Source organism: Spinacia oleracea, chromosome 6, assembly GCF_020520425.1.
Source record: "Spinacia oleracea cultivar Varoflay chromosome 6, BTI_SOV_V1, whole genome shotgun sequence".
Taxonomy (NCBI): Eukaryota; Viridiplantae; Streptophyta; class Magnoliopsida; order Caryophyllales; family Amaranthaceae; genus Spinacia; species Spinacia oleracea.
The window spans coordinates 145,794,877-145,815,310 of record NC_079492.1 but is presented as its reverse complement, the minus strand read 5'-3'; the positions used below and the strand labels follow the sequence as shown (position 1 = coordinate 145,815,310).

The window sequence follows — 20,434 nt, the reverse complement described above, 5'->3', positions numbered from 1 at the left end:
TTCTTTTAGAACTAGTATAGATTTTCAAGTATATATACTACTTGTATAGAGTAAACCCAAAAAAAATCGAAAAAATTGCCAATTTATCAAGAAGATTTTATTATATACATTGCTTTTACTAGCAAAATCACACAATAGAAAGGCAAATGCATTACAATTTCACTTCAATAAGCCAAACTAGGGGCATTTCCCTAAAGTTTAAAGAAAGGCCAAAATTCCCACCAAAGAAACCAAATATCTCTTAAAAGAGAAAAGAAAAGAAAAGGGGATAACTTAAGCATAACTTTCAGAGGGTGGAACAGGTTCATAAGACCCAATAAAGATATCACCATAAACAAGCCCAGCAAGCCCACCACCAATAAGTGGGCCGACCCAGTAGATCCAGCTCTGAGAAAGGTCACCACTAACAATAGCTGGGCCGAAAGATCGGGCTGGGTTCATTGAACCACCGCTGAATGGGCCAGCAGCAAGAATGTTGGCTCCGACAATGAACCCGATTGCAATTGGGGCAAGGATTCCGATTTGGCCCTTCTTCGGGTCAGCAGCAGTGGCGTAAACGGTGTAGACAAGTGCAAAGGTGATGACAATTTCCATCACTATGCCTTCAATTGCGTTCATTCCTGAGGCAACTCCATGGGCTGGAATGCTCTGTTTTTAATTCACAAAAATTAAGCAAATTATAATTAATCACTCAATGGTTAAACTTTTTTTTTTTTTTTTTTTTTGCGTGAATAAGCCACAAGTGTAATATTCCATATAAATAACTAATGGGGCAGGAGAATTCGAACATGAGACATATCGTACATAGACCTCATTCTTAACCACATAGCCAAGACCTCGTTGGTAATGATTAAAGATTGTAATCTCAAATCAAATACAAAATTTTATATAAGGCAGTCTTGGACGCTTGGTTCATATAAGTTAAGCAATGAAATCAATTAATTACGCACAAAAAACAATTAGTTAAACAATAAAACTAATTAGTTAAGCATTCAAATTAATTAGTTAATCAATGAAACCAACTAGTTAAGCAATCAAAATGGTATTTTCGATAAATCGGTCATATATAGAAGTTGACGCAAATCAAATATTAGGAGTTTAAGGTTGTAGCTTATAAATGTGTAAGTCGAACAATGATAAATAACCTAAGTGATGAAAAAAAAGTTAGGACTTACCACCGTCTTGTATATTTTTATACAATGAGTTCCGACTTACACTTAAGGTGTTCGTCTAGTGGTTAAAATTGAGTGATTATGTAAGGTAGTTAGCAGGTTCCTTACAAGTATGTTAGACAATACTTCTTCGTATTAAATGGATTATTTATTCCTCTTTGCTTCAAAATTTTATAGTAACTTATCCAAGTTTTTTTTTTTTCCTATAAGGATAAAGATCATACTAGACCAGAACCTCTTACAAACTCTCAAGACCGACCCAACTCAGGTAAGGGTCTTGTGCTATAGTTTAATAAATAAAAGGTCTCTACAAATTTAACTTTTTTCAACAACTTTTTTTTTGGCACAATGATGGGAAATTTGGGCCATGTAAAACAAAACTTTACCAATTTTGGTGCCATTTTTTAAACAGATTCATGTTTTGTATATCATTTTGGACATGTTAAGAGTCGAGCCTGCAGAGACTGTAGACTCGTAGTCGTAGAAAAAACAGGCCCGACTAGTCAACTACACAGGTTAGACCCTTAGGTTATAAGCCAAGGTGGTTCGTTTATTTATAGGTCACTAGTAAGAAAGAGGAAAAGAAGTTCAGCAACTTACCATGCCATTGGAGGTCCATTTGAGGAGAAGGCAGGCAACAATAGAGCCAAGGACTTGAGCAACCCAGTAGAAAAACCCAGTAAGGAGGGTGATGTTACCTCCAATAGCCAATCCAAAAGTGACAGCTGGATTTAAATGTCCACCTGAAATGTTGGCTGCTATGGAAACCCCAACAAATAGTGCAAATGCATGAGCCACTGCCACTGCTACTAGCCCTGCTGGGTCTAATGCTCCTCCCTCTGTCACCTTACCTGCACATACATGCATAAAGCATAATTAAGCATTTACTAACATGCTAATCACAAAATATTTACAACAAAATTTGTACGTACAAGATTTTTTTTATATGAGTAAAAATCTCTCATATAATGAGTCAAACCCCGCTGAAATTCATATAGTCCACTAAACAGGTTGTAATTTTTCTTTTAGAAGGTACGATGAAGAACTTTATTGAATTGGTACTTTTTACAAGTATTTTCAGCCAACTTTGCATGTCAGACTCATTGGAAATGAGGGGTTATAAAGGAAATCCCCATAACTTTGAGATTACGAGACCAAGTCTTTACCAATCAGGTTGTAACAGTTATGAATTAGTACTCTGTACAACATAGTATAAAGTGGAAACTTCAAAAATTTAATGACCGAATAAATAAATGATGAACTCCTGGCTCCTCCTGCTTTGGAAGCATGCTTGCTTCGTAGTAATTGGGCGATATGTGCCTGTATTTTGACCTCCACAAGGAGTGGAGCTAGTTGAACAAACATTATATGTATGCGTATTTTAAGTAATTAAGTAGCTACTCCTTTTCTCCAAAAAAAATAAAAATAAATGATGTGTGATTTTGTCACAAGTTTTTACCTTGTTTAGTATTACTCGCACGTAAAAATAAGGTTACAAAACCCTAATTAATCAACAACATACTAAACACTTACTGAAGGCAACGGCAGATCCTACTCCAGCAAAAACAAAGAGTAGAGTAGCAATAAACTCAGCTAAATAAGCCTTGATTGAAGCAACACTAAAAGAGTCACCAAAGTTACCAATTGTCAACTTCACCATTTTTGCTCTCTAATTACTTTGATAGAAATGATTAGTTAATTAATTAGGCTCAAAGTTGTGATTGTAATGATCTTTCATGGTTGAAATTCTACTGTTTATATATGCCCTTGATCCATGTGGCACCGTCCAATTGGCCCACTTAATGATCTGTCACTCTTTAATTAGTCGCCGGCCTACCGCCCTTTTGATTTGATTATAGGAGCATTATGGAGAGCATAATACAATATTATCCCCCTTAAACTAGCTTGCTTACCTAATCTTAATTGACATAAAGATTATATAAAAATATTATGGACTTTGGAACTTTGGTGTATATGTCTAATGTTGGTCCGTTGGAATATCCATGTCAATGGCAAAGTATATGTTGTTTTATTTTAATTATGATAAAGTTGTAACTCTTATCCATTGTCTTAAATTAAGTTGTAAATTTTGTTGCGGACTTGGCCAATGATAATAAAGGTGATTAAGAATATAATCATAATAGTGGAGTGGTTTATCTCTAAGAAATTTTTATATGTGGCTATTATTAGTTGGTGAAGGAATAATAATAATTACTTGCTCCTATTAAATTCGAAGTTATGAACGTGCATATATTGTTGTTTATGGTTAGAGATGGCTATCGTGGCGGGTTGGGTGGGTCATGGGTCGGGGATGGTTGACATACGACTTGTCTTAGTGAAAGTCGGGGTAGGTCAGATCGTGGGTTATGTTGAAAAAAATGAACACAATACATGATGGGTCATGGGTCATGGGTCATGTGGGTCGTTGGTCGTGGTGGCCTGGTTGTGCGGTCGAGTGGTCCAATGGGTTTTGCTAGTTACGACAGGTTTTGGGGTCTGATGTAACTTCGATGGGTTTGGTGAGTTTGGTGGGTTTAGACGAATTTTATGAGTTGATGTGGGTCAACTGGTCAAGTGGTTTTGGACGATTACCTAAGCGTTAAAAACTATAAAATTTTATATGAACTTAAATTAATTAATTTTTATGTTATTGACATACTTACATAAATGTAGTTAATGTATATTTAAACAATAGAATAATTTAAATTAAGATGGCGGGTTTGGGGTTGGGTTTGTGTGTCAGGTGGGTTGGGTACGTTGTTGTGTGAGTTGCGTTTCATGGGTTGGGTGGGTTTCAATACAACCCATTTTGACACACCTCATCTGGAACCGAGATGAAAACTTTAACCAACTGAGCTATACATCACTCTCATATACGAAGTAACTCTTAAGAGATGGCTAGTAGAGCAAGCCATGTAGTATTTCATATAAGGGGTATACCACATTACCACTTGAAAGAATAGTTGCATTCTAATAAATTAGGCTCGACTATTGAGTAATAGGGGTTTTTTGTTAACATTTTTAGTCGGATTTAATAGGTTTCATATTCTATTGCTTATTGTCCCACCAAATCACCAATCCTATTTGAAAGCGAATTCAACTAAAACCATGTTATCTTCATTTAATTTTGTACTTAAACTTATTTGCGGGTGCTAGTTATATTTGCACTATTGTCTTAAGTTTGATGTTGATACGTAGTTGTTAGAGTTGTTACTCCATGAAATTAAAATCAGATACAAGACTAATGTGAGTAGTGAGTTTGGCACACAAAAACGTAACTTTGGCATATTCATTGTAAAGACACAATAAACTATAATATCCTACTTATATAGAGGTGTGTCAAAATCAGTTCCGCACTGACTGCTTTGTTCAATTTATTTTGTCTAAATCATCTTATACCAACGAACTTAAATAAAATTATTTTTTATTTTGTTCGGTGTAAAATAAATAATGATTTCACAACGACATGACAACAAGAGTTATAGGATTTGCTCGATATTATTGTTTTTTAATTTGTGGTTTTACGATTTTAGAAGCCATGTAATTAGGGGGAACCAAAAAAGGCTAACGAGTAGGCCCCAATAGATCATTTTGGAAATTCGTAGTTGTAGCGTCTTCTTACTCCTACCGATTCACCTAAAGATAGATTGTGTGTCGTATCTCGTGTCGAGTTCGCGTGCTTTACCAGTTTACATGTCGTAGCGTGTCGGAAATTTCAAAAGGACATCATAGTCACAACCCAAGCTCACATGTTCAGAGTCGTGCTATGTTTACATACCTAAGTTTAATTTCATGCAATTTAACGTGGTTAGTCGGGTCGGACAGTGTCACGTCTTGACATGGCCCGGCCCGGTGTCATTTTCAGGTGCACCTCCTCCAAATCCAATACTAAATGAGTTTGAACTTTGAAGACGTTGTTGCTCAAACCCCGCCCTTTAACAGAGAAACCCATTGATTCATTATGGGTTTATGGCAGAGGCCTCAGAGCCCATACTCCAGAAAATAGATCATCATCATCATCATCATCATCATCATCAACAACAACAAACTCAACATCACCTTGTTGTTTGCCGTTCCCTAAACAGAAGGCCGCAGTTTTCTCTCACACGCAGTTGCAGGTGAAATATTTATTGCTTCTTCTTCTCCCTTATTTAATGCCCTCCAACCTCACACAACTTACCCCTTTCAATTTATTACATTTCTTTGCAATTCTGCTTCGTTTAATTCAATTTCACCCCTTTTGTCCCACATTTATTGGGTAATTCGTGTTATCATCTTACTGGGTTTTCCTACAGTATAAATCAACTGTCAAAAACAAAGACATAATTCCAATTTTAATATAGTTTTTACTCAATTTTTTTAAAAATTTATGGGTATGATTGACTGATTGAGCGGTCTTTATCACTGTCCTTGCACATTTACTACTCTAACTCCTACTTCAATTTTGTTAGTTGGAGTACAGTAAAGTGACTCCATTTTGGTACACCTATTTTAAGTTTTTAACAATTTTTTGTAGTGTAGGAACTTGGAAGTGAGGGTTTTTTTTTGTGTAATTTTCACTGTTTAGGAAAAACCCAGAAAAATTTAATGGAGGGTTTGAGCATAGGTAAAGATGAATGTACTGGTGGGAGGAGAGAGAATGGGGTTTTAGTCCACCATAGGCGCTCAAGGAGGTGACAACATTGCTTATTGTATATACCACCACATTTTTGTATTCCTTTTTCTGGGTTTTATATTTTAGTTTTTTTGTTGTTTATAATGAATTAAAGCAAGTTAATTTAGCTTATTTGTCTATTCAGCTCTATTGGGTTGTTGAATCAAACAATTTGGTATTTATTTAGTTATGTATATTCTAAATATGTTGGTTGTTTTGTAGTTTTGTATCAGTTTCTAGTTTCTACTAAATATGGGCTTGTATTTGACAATTTAAAGTGATTTCTGAATCATCTTCCTTTTATAGCTTCTGGGAATTTTATCAAATTTGTTGAAATTTTCGGTGTTTGTTTACTTATCATTGGTTGAGCTTGGAGGAATGTCAGTTGAGTTCTTTGATAATTGCAGTAATTAATGGGTAATTTTTTGTTTAAGCATGTTAAAAAGGAATGTTTTTTGGTGAAGAGTCTTCGATATGTTATATAGGTGATGGAGATTTGAATGCTAATTACTTCAGCCGAGAACAAATTAATGTATAAGTAAATTAGTTTATGATAATTGGGGTGTGTAAATTGCTGTCTAAATGCCTCCATTTTTTCTCACTTCAGTGCTTCAGACAGGAAAGGTGATACTTCAAGATTTGGAGCTCCTTATTCTAATGAGTGCAACAATAACTTGTTACTCGTAAGCTCACATATTCCCTTTACTAGTATGTAATGGTTTAGAATGAAGTTTCTCTGAATGATGGTCGGACTATAATTTTGTTTAAAGGGTTCGACAATAGTACTCTGAATGTTGCAACTTTGAACCTTGTTATATTATCTAGATGATGAATATGGATTACTTTTGACGAACTTGCGTGTTGTTTTTGTGTGTGTTCCTGTTGTTCTAGGACTCCCCATTTTCTACAAGGACCTATGGCTCTCAAACCCCTCTTAATGGTCAATGTCAATCTATTGATTCAAGTACAAGCTCGTCAAATCATCGTGCCTCTTTGGAAAAGGATGTAAGATACTGTGTTGAATGATATTTCTCTTGATATTTTATTTTTGAAAGAATATCTTACCTCGTTTTAGAATAAGAAAAGGAAGAATGTCAAGTAGGTGTTCTTCTTTCTTGCTCTGAATATGTGTATTGCTGGGCAAGGGCTACATGACTTGAGCTAATGTTGCTTATGAAAGAGGGGATCTCAATTTCTCAACTGTTACAGGTTAATTACATTATGTGCATAACATATATCTTTATGGTGTAATTCTAATCGCAGGTGTATCTGCTTCAGTCACGTTTGCAACAAGAGAAGTCAATGCGCAATATGCTTGAGAAAGCAATTGGCCGGGCTTCTAGTGCTTTGTCTCCAGGTCATAGGCATTTTGCCTCTCAGGTAAAAGCCGTAAAAAAATACCTTCAATGCAGTAAACCAAATAGCTATTGATGACTTCCACTTGTGAAAATGCTTCAAAATATTCTGACCATTAGCCGAAGTAAAAACTTTAAACGAATGTCGATACATATTGACGAAACAATTCTTATGATATAAGAATTGACCAACATGGAATTCTTAAGGGCGTGGAGTATTTGATGGCATTTAGATCCTCAATAAAATTTAGCCTTAATCCACTAGGGACGACTTGACTTGGGAGCTTGAATCCTCTTGCTTACTAGCATTATGTTGAATTATTTTAAGCAAGTAGAAGATTGCTAAAAAAAATTATCTTCTGTGCTTCTTGATATTGGTAAGTGGGTCTACTGCAGTTAACTTTTCTGAGTTTTCTCAGGCGAAGGAGCTGATTGCCGAGATTGAGTTACTTGAAGAAGAGGTTTCCAATAGAGAGCAGCATGTTCTTACTCTGTACAGGAACATATTTGAACAGTGTGCCAGTCAGCCATCTTCTGTGCAAACCTCTGGCATGAGTTCCCCTCTTCATACGAAAAACAAACCAAGGAAACATCCTAGCATCATTTCAAGTGCATTTTGTTCCTCGAAGAAATTTCCTTTGCTAGCTTTTTCTTTGAAAAACACTTCTGCGAAGAAAGATGGAAAGATTAAACATGCCTCAGTATGCACGGAGAAAAAAGACATCCATTATGACAAGCCTTGTTCTAACAAGATGAAGGTAATTTCCAGACATGTGTTTTTGCAGCTTTAAAAGCAGCAGACAGCAACTATTGGTGCTTAACCTAGTCATGAAATTATATACTAGCACTGTCTTTTTTTTTGGTGAAATCAATGAATTATTTCCATATTGAGTTCGTATCAAATCTTGTTCTTTTAATAGTATGGATAAAACTTAAGCTAGGATTGCCATCGGTCAAGGCAGTAACCTTGTTTATCTAATCATACAAGAGGATCAAGTTGTATATGTTCTCCTGTTCCAAAATCGTTTGAACCAGTAACAGGGAAGCCATATCTAGAAAGAGTACCTGCTACTCTGTAAGCTTCTCGGTAAGGGTGCTTGAGTCAGTTGAGTGTGATAACTAAACCATCTCCTCCTATAAATAGATTTGAATAAGCGTTGTATATTGCCATTCTGAAACCATTAGGAAGACCATGCCTTGTACCCTTATTTTGGAAATTTTACAGTTTCCACCTCTTTTGGTTCCAAACTGGCCATTGTACACCCGACACCCGTGCGCCGTGGGCCCGGGCCTAGCTGCATAGGTGGGGCCTTATGTAAGGCCCAAGAGTAGTGATTATGCATCACCATTTAACCCCCGTTCTTTCTTTACTTTTATGCACATCTCCTCTTATTTGTGTTGTTTTAGATTCTTTGAATGGGGTTCTTCGTTTTCCCCTCTTGCATACCTGTTTTAGTATAGGTATCCCTACCAGTTTTTATTGGTTAGGCCGTTAGGGACTTAGGGGTAAGGCTACTTGCTGACCTCCTAGAAGATAAGACCAGCAATAACAGGACACACTTCCTGTTGTGAACTTGTGATGATGTCCTTGACCAGAAGGCTGAAGTGAATTTAGTTGAAGGCTCTCTTTTTCACCTGCCTCTGACCTCGCTTTCTTCAAAATCCTGTCATTTTTTCTCATTTTGCTGCCTGGCTCCACCTCCCCCTGAGAATTTGGATGTTGATGATTCGTGCTTATAAGATTTTATGTTGTTTAGTTTCAGGTTCATGTGAAGACACCAGACAGAGTAAAGAATTCTGGTGTACGGACATTAAAGGATTACCTTCATCAGTGCCCTAGCAAGTTATCTGAGGAAATGGTTAAGTGTATGGCTGCAGTTTACTGCTGGTTTTGCAATGCTGCATCGACAAACTCAGATAATTTAAGGAATATCCAATCATCTGTTATCTCAAAGTCTTGCGCTGATTTCGGCCCCCAGCTAGGCAGCCATAAAAAACATACTTCCAAATCAATGGTAGAGATATCCTCAATGCCAACTGATAAAAAGCAGTTTTCTCGTGCATCTTATGCAATCACCAGCTATAGGTGGGTTCTGATCGTTCTATTTTTAAAATTTCCCTTTTAAAGCTAGAGGAGAAGATTTTCCTCACTATTGGGGGCAATGGCTCCTTCGTGTGGTCAAAACCATTTTGTGCTGGTAAACGGGTTTTAGTGTTTTGCAATGCAGTTAATTTACAAACAAGAATTTGGAACTTAGGATAGATATGTTATTGACCTTGTTGTTACACTGGTTATTTGTCAAATAAAAGATTTGAATTGATGAACTACTGTAAATTTCAGTTGTTCAGATTCACTATGGTCATTTGGATAAACTCTTTGTTATTTCTGGTGCATGGTACACACATGAAAAATTTCCTTACTAAATACAGTTAATTTCAGTTGTTCAGATTCACTATGGTCGCTTGGATAAACTCTTTGTTATTTGTGGTGCATGGTACACACATGAAAAAATTCCTTACTAAATACAGTGAACTTCTACAGTATGTCATGTATGCACAATTTTTTAACGCAAACCTCTATTGCCTCTTGCAGAGCACTCGTTGAGCAACTAGAAAGGGTGAACGTGAGCGAAATGGAAGCCGAAGCCCAGATTGCATTTTGGATCAACATCTATAATTCTCTCATAATGCATGTAAGGCTTACAATATGAAATGGTATTAATTTTTCGTGTTAGTTTATTCATCCTTTCAAAACTCTTTGATCCTTGTCTTTTGCAGGCATATTTAGCTTACGGAATCCCCCATAGGTCTCTGAGAAGATTAGCTCTGTTTCACAAGGTAGTGCAATTATATGATTTTCTTATTGATGCGTCATGTCGTGCTTGAATGCCTTTAATGAGTTGGGGAAATGTTATTTTATTTGTGCCTTACGAATAAATCACTTTAATAACGAAGCCACATGTTTCCCTTTCCTGTAATTCTCAGCCATCATCCTTCCCTGGTTTTTTTTTATCATTACTTATTTTTGAGGTCCTGCTAAGGGATTCTGATAATCTAAGTCTCTAGGAACAAAAACAATGAATATCAACATTATTATCATTCTAAACAGCATTTTTTTAGACAAGAAAATGCCTTGAATATATTTATATCGATATTAATAATCTGGGAATAGTTGTTCTCAAAAAGCCAAAAATAGATGTTATTCGTAAAGAAGTAGCAGAAACCCATTGTCGAAAGCAAAAGCTGATGTTCTGAAATTATAGGATTTATGTCCTCTGATTAAAAAATATACCAAGTATATTCTGAGGATTTAAAGTGGTTGCTGAAGATTTCAGTCTAAGTGATACTATTAGCTTAATGATTCAGAAATTGATCTGGTTTTCGTCACATTATTGTATATCATACAACCTGGTGAATTGACAGGTTTCTCTGTGTAGTGCAGGCGGCCTACAACATTGGCGGCATAGTTGTCACTGCAAATGCCATAGAACATACAATCTTCTGCTTCCGTACTCCTCGAACTGGCGGGGTAATTGCTTCTGACTATTCTCAATCATGGTTTTACCTGCATAATTGGTTGATGCACAAAAATAATGCTAAAATAATCACTATTTGTTGTTGACTGTCTTAAAATGAAGTGATTCTCCCTAAAGATGGTGATGATGTGTTTTTATATGACTTCTCTATGCTTACTTGAACTTTCCCATTCTACTGACTTATCGTTCTTACTGATTATCCATATAGAAACTAGGTTCTCTTTTCCGAAATTTTCTTAAATCCAACTTCAAATGTTGAGGGACATTCTTTTGGCACATAATAATATACAGCTTCTAATTTATTATGTTCACTTCCTCGCGTGTTTTGACTGTTATTTACAACTTGCCACTCCTTATTAAATACTATATCCGTTAAATAGAGGACAATGCTAGTAGTAAGACTTGATTTCCTTGTAAAATAAGATGTTATTACTATACATCACGATAGATTGTAATTCCTTGTTGTGTGTGATGTTTGAATTTGGTTACAGGATAATTTCTTATATGCCTGCTTGGATGATTATAGTTACATTTGTACAAAATTCTGTTATTTATCTGTATCATCTAAGTGATCTTCCTATTAAAAGTGGACAAATCGGTGGAAAACAAGCCTTCTCTGATTCTTGTTTTGTTATGCAGTGGGTTGAAACCTTTCTATCAACGACCTTTAGAAAGAAATCTGGAGATGAGAAGCAACTCCTTAGCTCAAAACTCAGTCTTCCTGATTCACCGTCCCATGTTTGCTTTGCACTCTGCACTGGAGCCTTTTCAGATCCTGTGGTAACTTCCTTTCTCCTGGACAACCTCCATAACGTTTGATCGTAGTATTAAGTTGTTTTGTTCACCTTATTTCCACTTATTCAGGAAAAATAAGTTCAGATAAGTTCAGGAAAAATAAGGGTTGACCAAATACATTTTATAACTAAAATAAGTTTTGATAAAGTTATAATAAGTTCAGTTCAGATAAGATAGATTCAGAAAAAATAAGTGAAAATGAGGTGAATAGAACGCACCCTAAACATATGTCTCTAACTTTCCCCTTGGATGTTGTAAGGTCCTATCATGCAGCTTACACAAAATTAACCAGGACGAATTATCTGAAACATTTAGGCACTGGAAATTTGAATTCAACATGAAAACAGTTTTGTTTATTATTTGTTCAATCCGTCTTTTTTAACAACCTTTGCATTCTATGTTATGGTTTTGTCCATTCCAACTCTCAATAATGCATCAAAGTTCACAATGTATGTTTTATGATGAACAGCTGAAGGTCTACACAGCAGCCAACGTCAGAGACGAGTTAGAACAGGCAAAGAGGGAGTTTCTTCTAACCAGCATAATAGTAAAGAAGTCAAAGAAGGTGTTTCTTCCAAAGATTCTCGAGAGATTCTCGAAAGAAGCTTCCATGGGATATGATGAACTTCTAAAGTGGGTCTGCGTAAATGTTGATAAAAAACTTCAGGACTCGATTCAACGGTGCCTTGATGCTAAGAACAGCAAGAAAGCATCTCAGATAATTGAGTGGTCACCATATAGCTCTAAATTTCGATATGCATTTTCTGATGAACTTGCTTCAAAGCCTTGGTGGGTTTGATTAGTTTTAGCTATACTGCCTATCAGAAATGAGAAATTTCCGAGCTCGTTTTGTGTTCGGGTTTTAGAAAATCATTTACTGATCTTCTGCCTATCTGCTTGTACAGAAGTTTTCTAGGTCCAGTTTAGCTCATGAATACACTTCTTAGTTGTTGCATTTCCATTTAGAATCTGTGTTTTTTTTCTTGTTAATTCTCAATTGTTGTATTGTATTTTATTTTTTATTTAGGTTAAAAAATTAATTGAGTACATAAATAAATAAATAAAATAAACTTGGGGAGATATTTTAGGGAAGAGGGAGTCAGTTTAGAGATGGCGTGGATTGGGGAAGAAGAAAGAGAGAATTATGGATTCAACACACAAAATTAGGGGAGAAGAAAATTCTGTTAAAATGGTGGAGTTGAGAAATATTCCCATAAACAATGTTACAAAGAGAACAAGTATTGCCCAAGAAAACTTTTTTTTAAAAAAAAAAAAGAAATATTAATATTTTTCCCCTTCTAAAAAAATATATGGTAAAATATATAATTAATTGAGCCTCTTTTTTTTTCTTGCTAATTAGCTACACAATTACTGAGATTTGGCTCGGCCCATTTACAGTGCCTAACAAAAAAATAAAAATAAAAGTTGTGTAAATAAATTTTCAACATCGTGATTCATAAAAGAAATTTAATAATCTATTAAATTATCCATATTTCTATTTACTTTTATGTATTTGTTTTGATAACAAATACAACTAAACAAGCTTTGGTTACACAAGGTCGATAAGGTAGACCACTTCCCGCTTATTGAACTGAAATATACGGGCCAAACCTATTAGCTCTTAACCAACTAAATAACGGGAGTGATCGAGAAAGGTGAAATAACTTGAATAAAAAATATTACTATTAAAGTTATGATAGTTCAGTAGGAACACTTGACAAGAGGGGGGGTGAATTGTTTCTTGGGAACTTGAGTAAGTTTCTTGCGGAATTTAAACAATAAAGAGACTGAGAACAATGAGCGAAGAAAGATATGAAACGGAGGAACCTTCTTGACCCTAATCAAGAAGAACCTCACTACTCTTTTGTATTAATGCAATAACTCTATTACAAATACACTCTTTAACTCGAGTTCCTCTCGAACACGAGTTCCCCACAGCAATCCCCTTCGATTACTGTGCTACTCTTTCTCTCTCTGACTTAACTCTAAGTCGCTCCCTTTTCTCTTTGACTTAACTCTAAGTCACTGTTTCTCTCTTTGACTAAACTCTTAGTCGCTCTTTCTCTCTTTGACTTAACTCTAAGTCACTCAAGGATCACTCAATCCTTAAACCCAAAATACAATATGATAGATAGATTCTAGTACGTAATAAAGCTCAAAGTAATAAGGAACTCAAGGGACACTCTTTTGAAAACTGATTCTCTTTTAAAACGTTTAAGCTCTTAAGATATAATTTGCAAAGATCAGTTGTGTTTTGAAAAGCTAAAACTCTTCTCCTTTTATAGGAGAGTTTTACTTAGGGTTTGGTACCCATGTTTCCCTCAACCACCCACTAACAGTTACTGCTCAGTAACATGGGCATAGTTGGAGAGAAACAAGGGAGACCAAATCAAAACACTAAATGTACGTTGAACAGAAATACGTGGGGAGAGTTTCAAGGAACGTGGAAAAACTTTTACTTGAGAAACAAGGAGAGTAAATCAGAATCCTATGTTTCATTTATTAATTAAATACATTTTATTTATTAAAAAGATTTTCCAAGTTAAAACTCTTTTATAATTACAGTTAACATATTTCATTTAAAACGTACCAAAATACTATGTCCCTTTCATACCAAATTACTTATAAACTTTATTAAATACTTACATAAATCCTAAAACATAAACTCATATGTTGTAGTCTTCATGTTGCACCTTTAGAAGCTTCACTCGAAGACTTCCCGATTTGTTCCTTCTCTGGAACGCCGAGGATCCACATAATATATGAGGATCTCGCCTTAGGAACTCGCCTAAGGATCTCGCCTTGCTTAATGATTATTTCTTCAATGTAGTGTCTGACATGGATCAATTACTTGCTTATATTCCACGTTGCTTAGTTTATCCAACTCAGGATCTCCTTAACTTAGCATTATCCCTCTAAGGATCTCGGAACCTATTATGCAACATAACTTAACCAATTGTCAGGAGTTTGCTTTGTCATCATCAAAACTTTAGGATCAACAATATTCCCCCTTTTTGGTGATGACAACAAAAGCAAACTTTCACTAAATGCAGCAATAATCAATTAGCATAAATATAAAGCAATAAACTAAATAAACTAAATAAATTAAATAAATTATTTTTATAAAAATTAATCTAAACTTCCTAAATGAAATTAAGGAAAATTTAAAATTAATTTTAATAAACGAAAATAAAATTAGAAACGAGAAATAAAATTTTATAAACTTACATCGAGAAGAGAGTAGTGAGACGGATTCAAGTGATCAATTTTATGTTAAGCTTGCATTCATTTCCCCCTGTTGGCATTAACAAAAAGTAGAAATACACAATACTAATATATACCGATTAGAGCGCCCTCCGATCAACGGTTGGCAAACTAAGTTAGCCTCAAAGTTAAGTTCCAACGTACTAGATTTGAATAGAAAACATAATAAATAACTAGTCATGATTTTAGAGATACGTTCATTGATGAGTTCCACTAAAATTAAAGGAAATAAAAAAATAAAGGAAATAAAGGATGTAACTGTATCCCATGAAAGGAGTACAAACCAAAAAAAATAAATAAAAAGTTCCAAAATAAAAATAAAGCGTAATGTAGCACACACACACACAAAAAAATTTGGGATCTTGGAAATTAGGATGGAACAAGGTTAGATTTTGGCAAAGAGATCCTCAAGTATGGGAAGGACTTGAATCCATTGGTTGAACTCCAGATAACAAAGCTGTAATCTGATTCTGGAGTTGTAGTATCATAGCATTTGTGGACTCTTGAAGCTTTATCATTCTATCCATATCCTTTCTCAACTTGATAACCTGTTCCTTGAGTTCCTCCTTATTGGGATCATGAGATCCTAAGGAACTTGAAGAACCAAAAGCAGCAAACCCACCAAAGCCAGTAATGGAAGAAGGAACAGTAGGAGTGGGAGGAACAGGGATGTACCTTGGTTGAGGAACAGGGCTATCCACCTTTGGTGTAGGAACAGGGGTGGATTCTTTTTCCTCCTTTTCAAATTCAACAGTATCCTCCAATACCTCTACGTTCCCATCATCATCCTCATTGTCACAAGATATGTCAACGAACACCAGAGGAACAATGACCTTAGGAACTCTAGTGGCTACCCTTATGCTCCTACGTTTACCACGAGGAACATCCTTTGGCACATGCTTCACAAACTTTGTCTTTAAGGAACTTGATGGAAGGTAAACCTCTCACTAGTTCCTTTGATCTCAGTTTGTCAAGCAATGAAAAGCTAGCATGTCCGAATCTCTTGTGCCATAGAAGTGGATCCTCCTCAATAACACTAAGACAAGTTAAGTTGTTCCTTGGAACTTTGTTGAGATCCACAGTATATGTGTTCCCTTTGCGAGTTCCTTCCAAAATAACTTCCTTACTGTTATTGTTAATAATTCGACAACTTTCTGAAGTAAAGCTTACCGAGTTTCCTTTGTCACAGAATTGTGAAATACTAAGCAGACTGTGCATTAAACCTTCTACCAGGAACACATTATCAATTGAATGGGAACTTGACCTTCCTACTTTTCCAATGGCGATGATTTCACCTTTCTTGTTGTCTCCAAAGGTCACAGTTCCTCCGTTGTAGGCCTCTAGTGAGAGAAATTTGGTTTTATCTCCTGTCATGTGCTTGGAACACCCGCTATCAAGATACCACGAGTTGTTCCCCCACACTAGGACCTGCAATATTATCAATTGTTAGATACAGGAACTCGGGTTTCCTCGAGTTCCTTTTCTACTAAAGAATCATCTTTCTTCATCCATATCTTCTTGACAATGTTCTGGTTTTTATTGAACAGTTCCTTCTTTTTGGAACACTCAGTCACAACATGATCACCAGTACCACAAAAGGAACAAACTTTGACACTAGACAGTTCCACATAATTTTTCTTTTTACCATTGTTCCTTTTATAGTAAAAACCTAGGCCTTCAGTTCTCTTAGATTGAGCCTTCTCAATCCACTTAGGCGTGATTCTAGGAGATTGTTTATGTGCATTTGCTAAGGCTAGTTCCTTGGTTAATTTCTCCTTTTGTTCCTTTACTGTGACCAACTCACTGTTTAAGTTTTCCAAATCAACGTTAAAGACCCCCATGCTAATCTCAGTGGACCTGCTAGGATCTAGGCTTAAGTTAAACAGTTTATATTGACTGAGTTCCACTTTGAGAAGAATGTTTTCATTTTTGACTCTCTCAAAGGAGTTTTGAAGAGCAGTGTTTCTATCAAGCAAGTCAAAGAACCTATCCTGTACATCAGATCTAACATTATTAAGGTAGGTCATGTGTCCCTTGGTGAGTTCCAAGGCTTTGTCACTTTGAGCCTTTATTACATTGAGCTTTTTAAAGTTATCTAGAGTTTCTATCAATAATTCCACTAACTTATTTTTAGACAGAGATTGAAGAGTTGAGGAACTTACTTCTTTTGATGGATCTTGGGTTGTTCCATCAATCTTTGCCATAAGACACAGGTTTGCTGTTTCTTCATTTGGTTGATCCTCATCTTCTTCCGAGTCAGTAGCATCTCCCCAAGCTGCGATCATAGCCTTCTTGAAGTTGGGTTTGGCAAAGGTTGATTTGTTGAATCTTTCCTTGGACAGATCCTTTCCCTTGCCTTTCCCTTTTTCATTTTCCCACTGAGGGCAGTCTTTGATTAGATGGTCTGATTCTCCGCACTTGAAACATCCTTGGTCAGGCTTGGAACCGCTTGGTTTTCTCATTGAGTTCCTTCCTCTTAGATTTCCAGGTTTAGAGTTCCTGTAAAATCTTTTCATTCTTCTGACCAACATGGCAGCTTCTTCTTCATCAGGATCCGAGTCCTCCTGTTCCTCAGCCTTAAGAGCAAGGCCTCGATTCTTGGGATTCTCAGGAACAGCTGCTCCTAGATGTAATTCGTGCGTCATCAAGGATCCCGCCAATTGTTCAATGTTGAATTTGGTGAAATCCTTTGTTTCGAACAATGCCGTGACCTTGGTTCTCCATCTATCATCCTGTGGCATGCTCCTTAGGATCTTCCTAACCTGTTCACCAGAGGGAATATTTCTTCCAAGAGAAACTAGTTCATTAGTGATATTAGTGAAACGAGTAAACATTTCCTGTATTGTTTCTCTTGGTTGCATTTCAAAACGTTCATACTTAGACATTAATAAATCAATTTTTGAACGTTTGACCTCATTAGTTCCTTCATGAGTTATTTGAAGGAGATCCCAGATTTGCTTTGCGCTCTTGCACCCCATAACTCTGTTATGTTCATGAGGTCCAAGGCCGCAATGCAAGATTTTCACAGCCATTGCGTTGATTTCGAATTTCTCAAAATCTTCCTTAGCAAAATCAGACATGGGTTTAGGAACTACCTCATTTTGAGCATTGGTCATTGTTACCTCGAAATCACCGACTTCTATGACTCGCCAGACTTGATAGTTCTCTGCCTTGATGTAGATCTCCATCCTGTTCTTCCAGTAGGTGTAGAATTTTCCGTTGAACATTGGAGGTCTTTGAGTGGAATAACCTTCCCGAGTTTCTCGTAAGCGTTCATACTTTCCAGGAACTTTTTCTCAACAGGGTTTCCTGTATTTTTGTGAGATCCTGCTCTGATACCAACTGATAGTTCAGTAGGAACACTTGACAAGAGGGGGGGTGAATTGTTTCTTGGGAACTTGAGTAAGTTTCTTGCGGAATTTAAACAATAAAGAGACTGAGAACAATGAGCGAAGAAAGATATGAAACGGAGGAACCTTCTTGACCCTAATCAAGAAGAACCTCACTACTCTTTTGTATTAATGCAATAACTCTATTACAAATACACTCTTTAACTCGAGTTCCTCTCGAACACGAGTTCCCCACAGCAATCCCCTTCGATTACTGTGCTACTCTTTCTCTCTCTGACTTAACTCTAAGTCGCTCCCTTTTCTCTTTGACTTAACTCTAAGTCACTGTTTCTCTCTTTGACTAAACTCTTAGTCGCTCTTTCTCTCTTTGACTTAACTCTAAGTCACTCAAGGATCACTCAATCCTTAAACCCAAAATACAATATGATAGATAGATTCTAGTACGTAATAAAGCTCAAAGTAATAAGGAACTCAAGGGACACTCTTTTGAAAACTGATTCTCTTTTAAAACGTTTAAGCTCTTAAGATATAATTTGCAAAGATCAGTTGTGTTTTGAAAAGCTAAAACTCTTCTCCTTTTATAGGAGAGTTTTACTTAGGGTTTGGTACCCATGTTTCCCTCAACCACCCACTAACAGTTACTGCTCAGTAACATGGGCATAGTTGGAGAGAAACAAGGGAGACCAAATCAAAACACTAAATGTACGTTGAACAGAAATACGTGGGGAGAGTTTCAAGGAACGTGGAAAAACTTTTACTTGAGAAACAAGGAGAGTAAATCAGAATCCTATGTTTCATTTATTAATTAAATACATTTTATTTATTAAAAAGATTTTCCAAGTTAAAACTCTTTTATAATTACAGTTAACATATTTCATTTAAAACGTACCAAAATACTATGTCCCTTTCATACCAAATTACTTATAAACTTTATTAAATACTTACATAAATCCTAAAACATAAACTCATATGTTGTAGTCTTCATGTTGCACCTTTAGAAGCTTCACTCGAAGACTTCCCGATTTGTTCCTTCTCTGGAACGCCGAGGATCCACATAATATATGAGGATCTCGCCTTAGGAACTCGCCTAAGGATCTCGCCTTGCTTAATGATTATTTCTTCAATGTAGTGTCTGACATGGATCAATTACTTGCTTATATTCCACGTTGCTTAGTTTATCCAACTCAGGATCTCCTTAACTTAGCATTATCCCTCTAAGGATCTCGGAACCTATTATGCAACATAACTTAACCAATTGTCAGGAGTTTGCTTTGTCATCATCAAAACTTTAGGATCAACAAGTTAAATATTACAGCTATGGTACAAAATAACACCTCACTTGACACCATTAAAACTTTATTATTTTCATTATCCGTGGCCCTGAGGTTCAACTTTTTAGAGTTATGTCGATGAGTCCATGTTTCTAAATAAGTTAAGCAAAACCTATAAAGAAAATTAAATATTAATGAAAATATTGCAAGGAGTAATTTTGTGTTTGGTGTAGAAGAATGTAAAATGGGCTAAAACCACAAAGGACTAACATAATAATGTGCAAATTGAAGACCAATATGTTAATGTCAAGATCATTATATCAAAATAAGTAAAGGCTAACTGTTATTGGTTCTGTGGCCCATTTATTTACTACGTAAAAATTGATAGCTAGTTAGTATTTTAATTATTGGGTTTTGACATTACTTTTTAATTACTTTGAAAAGTTAAAGTATTATGAGCCAAGCCCTTTTAAAATTTTAATAATAGTATTATTTGAATAAAATGTATGTTAATTTTAATCATCCAACAACTAAAACCCAATAAGTATTGGAGTAACAAGTATCAAGTACTCTAGAAGTGTATCCATACAGTCTTACTAGAGCTGTCAAAAATCGACCCGACCCGAAAACCGACCCGAACCCGACCTGAAAATACTGGGTCCTGAACAAGATTTTGTGACTCGTAACCCGATTTTATCCGAACCCGAACAACCCGAAAAGGAATGGGTCAAAACCCGACCGAACCCGTTTTAGACCCGACCGATTGAAAATCATTGTATTTATAGTAATAAATGAGATTATGAGAAAATTTAAGCATAAAAGACACGTTGTTTTTACTATTGTTCTGTGTAATATGATTTTAATTTGAATTATACGACATTTTATGATTGAATTTGACAAAATATAAACTTTCGTAGGAAAATTTGTTAACTTGTGCCAATATTTTGTATATTTTTCACCTAAATTAATGAAAATATAATGCGCGTTTTAAAATCTCTCAACCCGTTGGGTCGACCCGAACCCGAAAGTTCTGGGTC

General features: G+C 35.8%; 2 protein-coding genes across 4 annotated transcripts; one reads left to right on the top strand and one right to left on the bottom strand.

Annotated features, from left to right (window-relative positions):
- Positions 1 to 82: 82 nt before the first annotated feature.
- Positions 83 to 2,912, bottom strand: LOC110794786 (probable aquaporin TIP2-2). Its single transcript, XM_021999752.2, has 3 exons — positions 2,706 to 2,912; positions 1,773 to 2,023; positions 83 to 648 (listed from the first exon to the last, which is right to left on the bottom strand). The coding sequence occupies exons 1-3, from the start codon at positions 2,830 to 2,832 to the stop codon at positions 274 to 276; spliced, it is 753 nt and encodes a 250-aa protein (XP_021855444.1). The 5' UTR covers positions 2,833 to 2,912; the 3' UTR covers positions 83 to 273.
- A 2,209-nt stretch (positions 2,913 to 5,121) lies between these two features.
- LOC110795853 (uncharacterized) lies at positions 5,122 to 12,502 on the top strand. Of its 3 annotated transcripts, none has more exons than XM_022000888.2 (11): positions 5,122 to 5,290; positions 6,434 to 6,509; positions 6,718 to 6,831; positions 7,090 to 7,206; positions 7,601 to 7,939; positions 8,945 to 9,267; positions 9,775 to 9,874; positions 9,960 to 10,019; positions 10,624 to 10,710; positions 11,357 to 11,497; positions 11,982 to 12,502. In XM_022000888.2, the coding sequence occupies exons 1-11, from the start codon at positions 5,142 to 5,144 to the stop codon at positions 12,309 to 12,311; spliced, it is 1,836 nt and encodes a 611-aa protein (XP_021856580.2). In that variant the 5' UTR covers positions 5,122 to 5,141; the 3' UTR covers positions 12,312 to 12,502. The 3 variants fall into 3 exon arrangements, with proteins under 3 accessions (XP_021856580.2, XP_021856574.2, XP_021856587.2); XM_022000882.2 differs by having other exon boundaries at positions 5,124 to 5,290; positions 8,939 to 9,267; XM_022000895.2 differs by lacking the exon at positions 5,122 to 5,290 and adding an exon at positions 5,399 to 5,845 and having other exon boundaries at positions 8,939 to 9,267.
- Positions 12,503 to 20,434: the final 7,932 nt, after the last annotated feature.

Bases quoted from the DNA above. Each gene is read 5' to 3' on its own strand.
- LOC110794786 (XM_021999752.2), bottom strand. From the start codon at position 2,832: ATGGTGAAGTTGACAATTGGTAACTTTGGTGACTCTTTTAGTGTTGCT. The intron at 2,024-2,705 runs GTAAGTGTTTAG...ATGTATGTGCAG, and splicing joins AGGATCTGCCGTTGCCTTCA to GTAAGGTGACAGAGGGAGGA. The intron at 649-1,772 runs GTAAGTTGCTGA...AATTAAAAACAG, and splicing joins AATGGACCTCCAATGGCATG to AGCATTCCAGCCCATGGAGT.
- LOC110795853 (XM_022000882.2), top strand. From the start codon at position 5,142: ATGGCAGAGGCCTCAGAGCCCATACTCCAGAAAATAGATCATCATCAT. The intron at 6,510-6,717 runs GTAAGCTCACAT...CTGTTGTTCTAG, and splicing joins GCAACAATAACTTGTTACTC to GACTCCCCATTTTCTACAAG. The intron at 7,940-8,938 runs GTAATTTCCAGA...TATGTTGTTTAG, and splicing joins CTTGTTCTAACAAGATGAAG to TTTCAGGTTCATGTGAAGAC.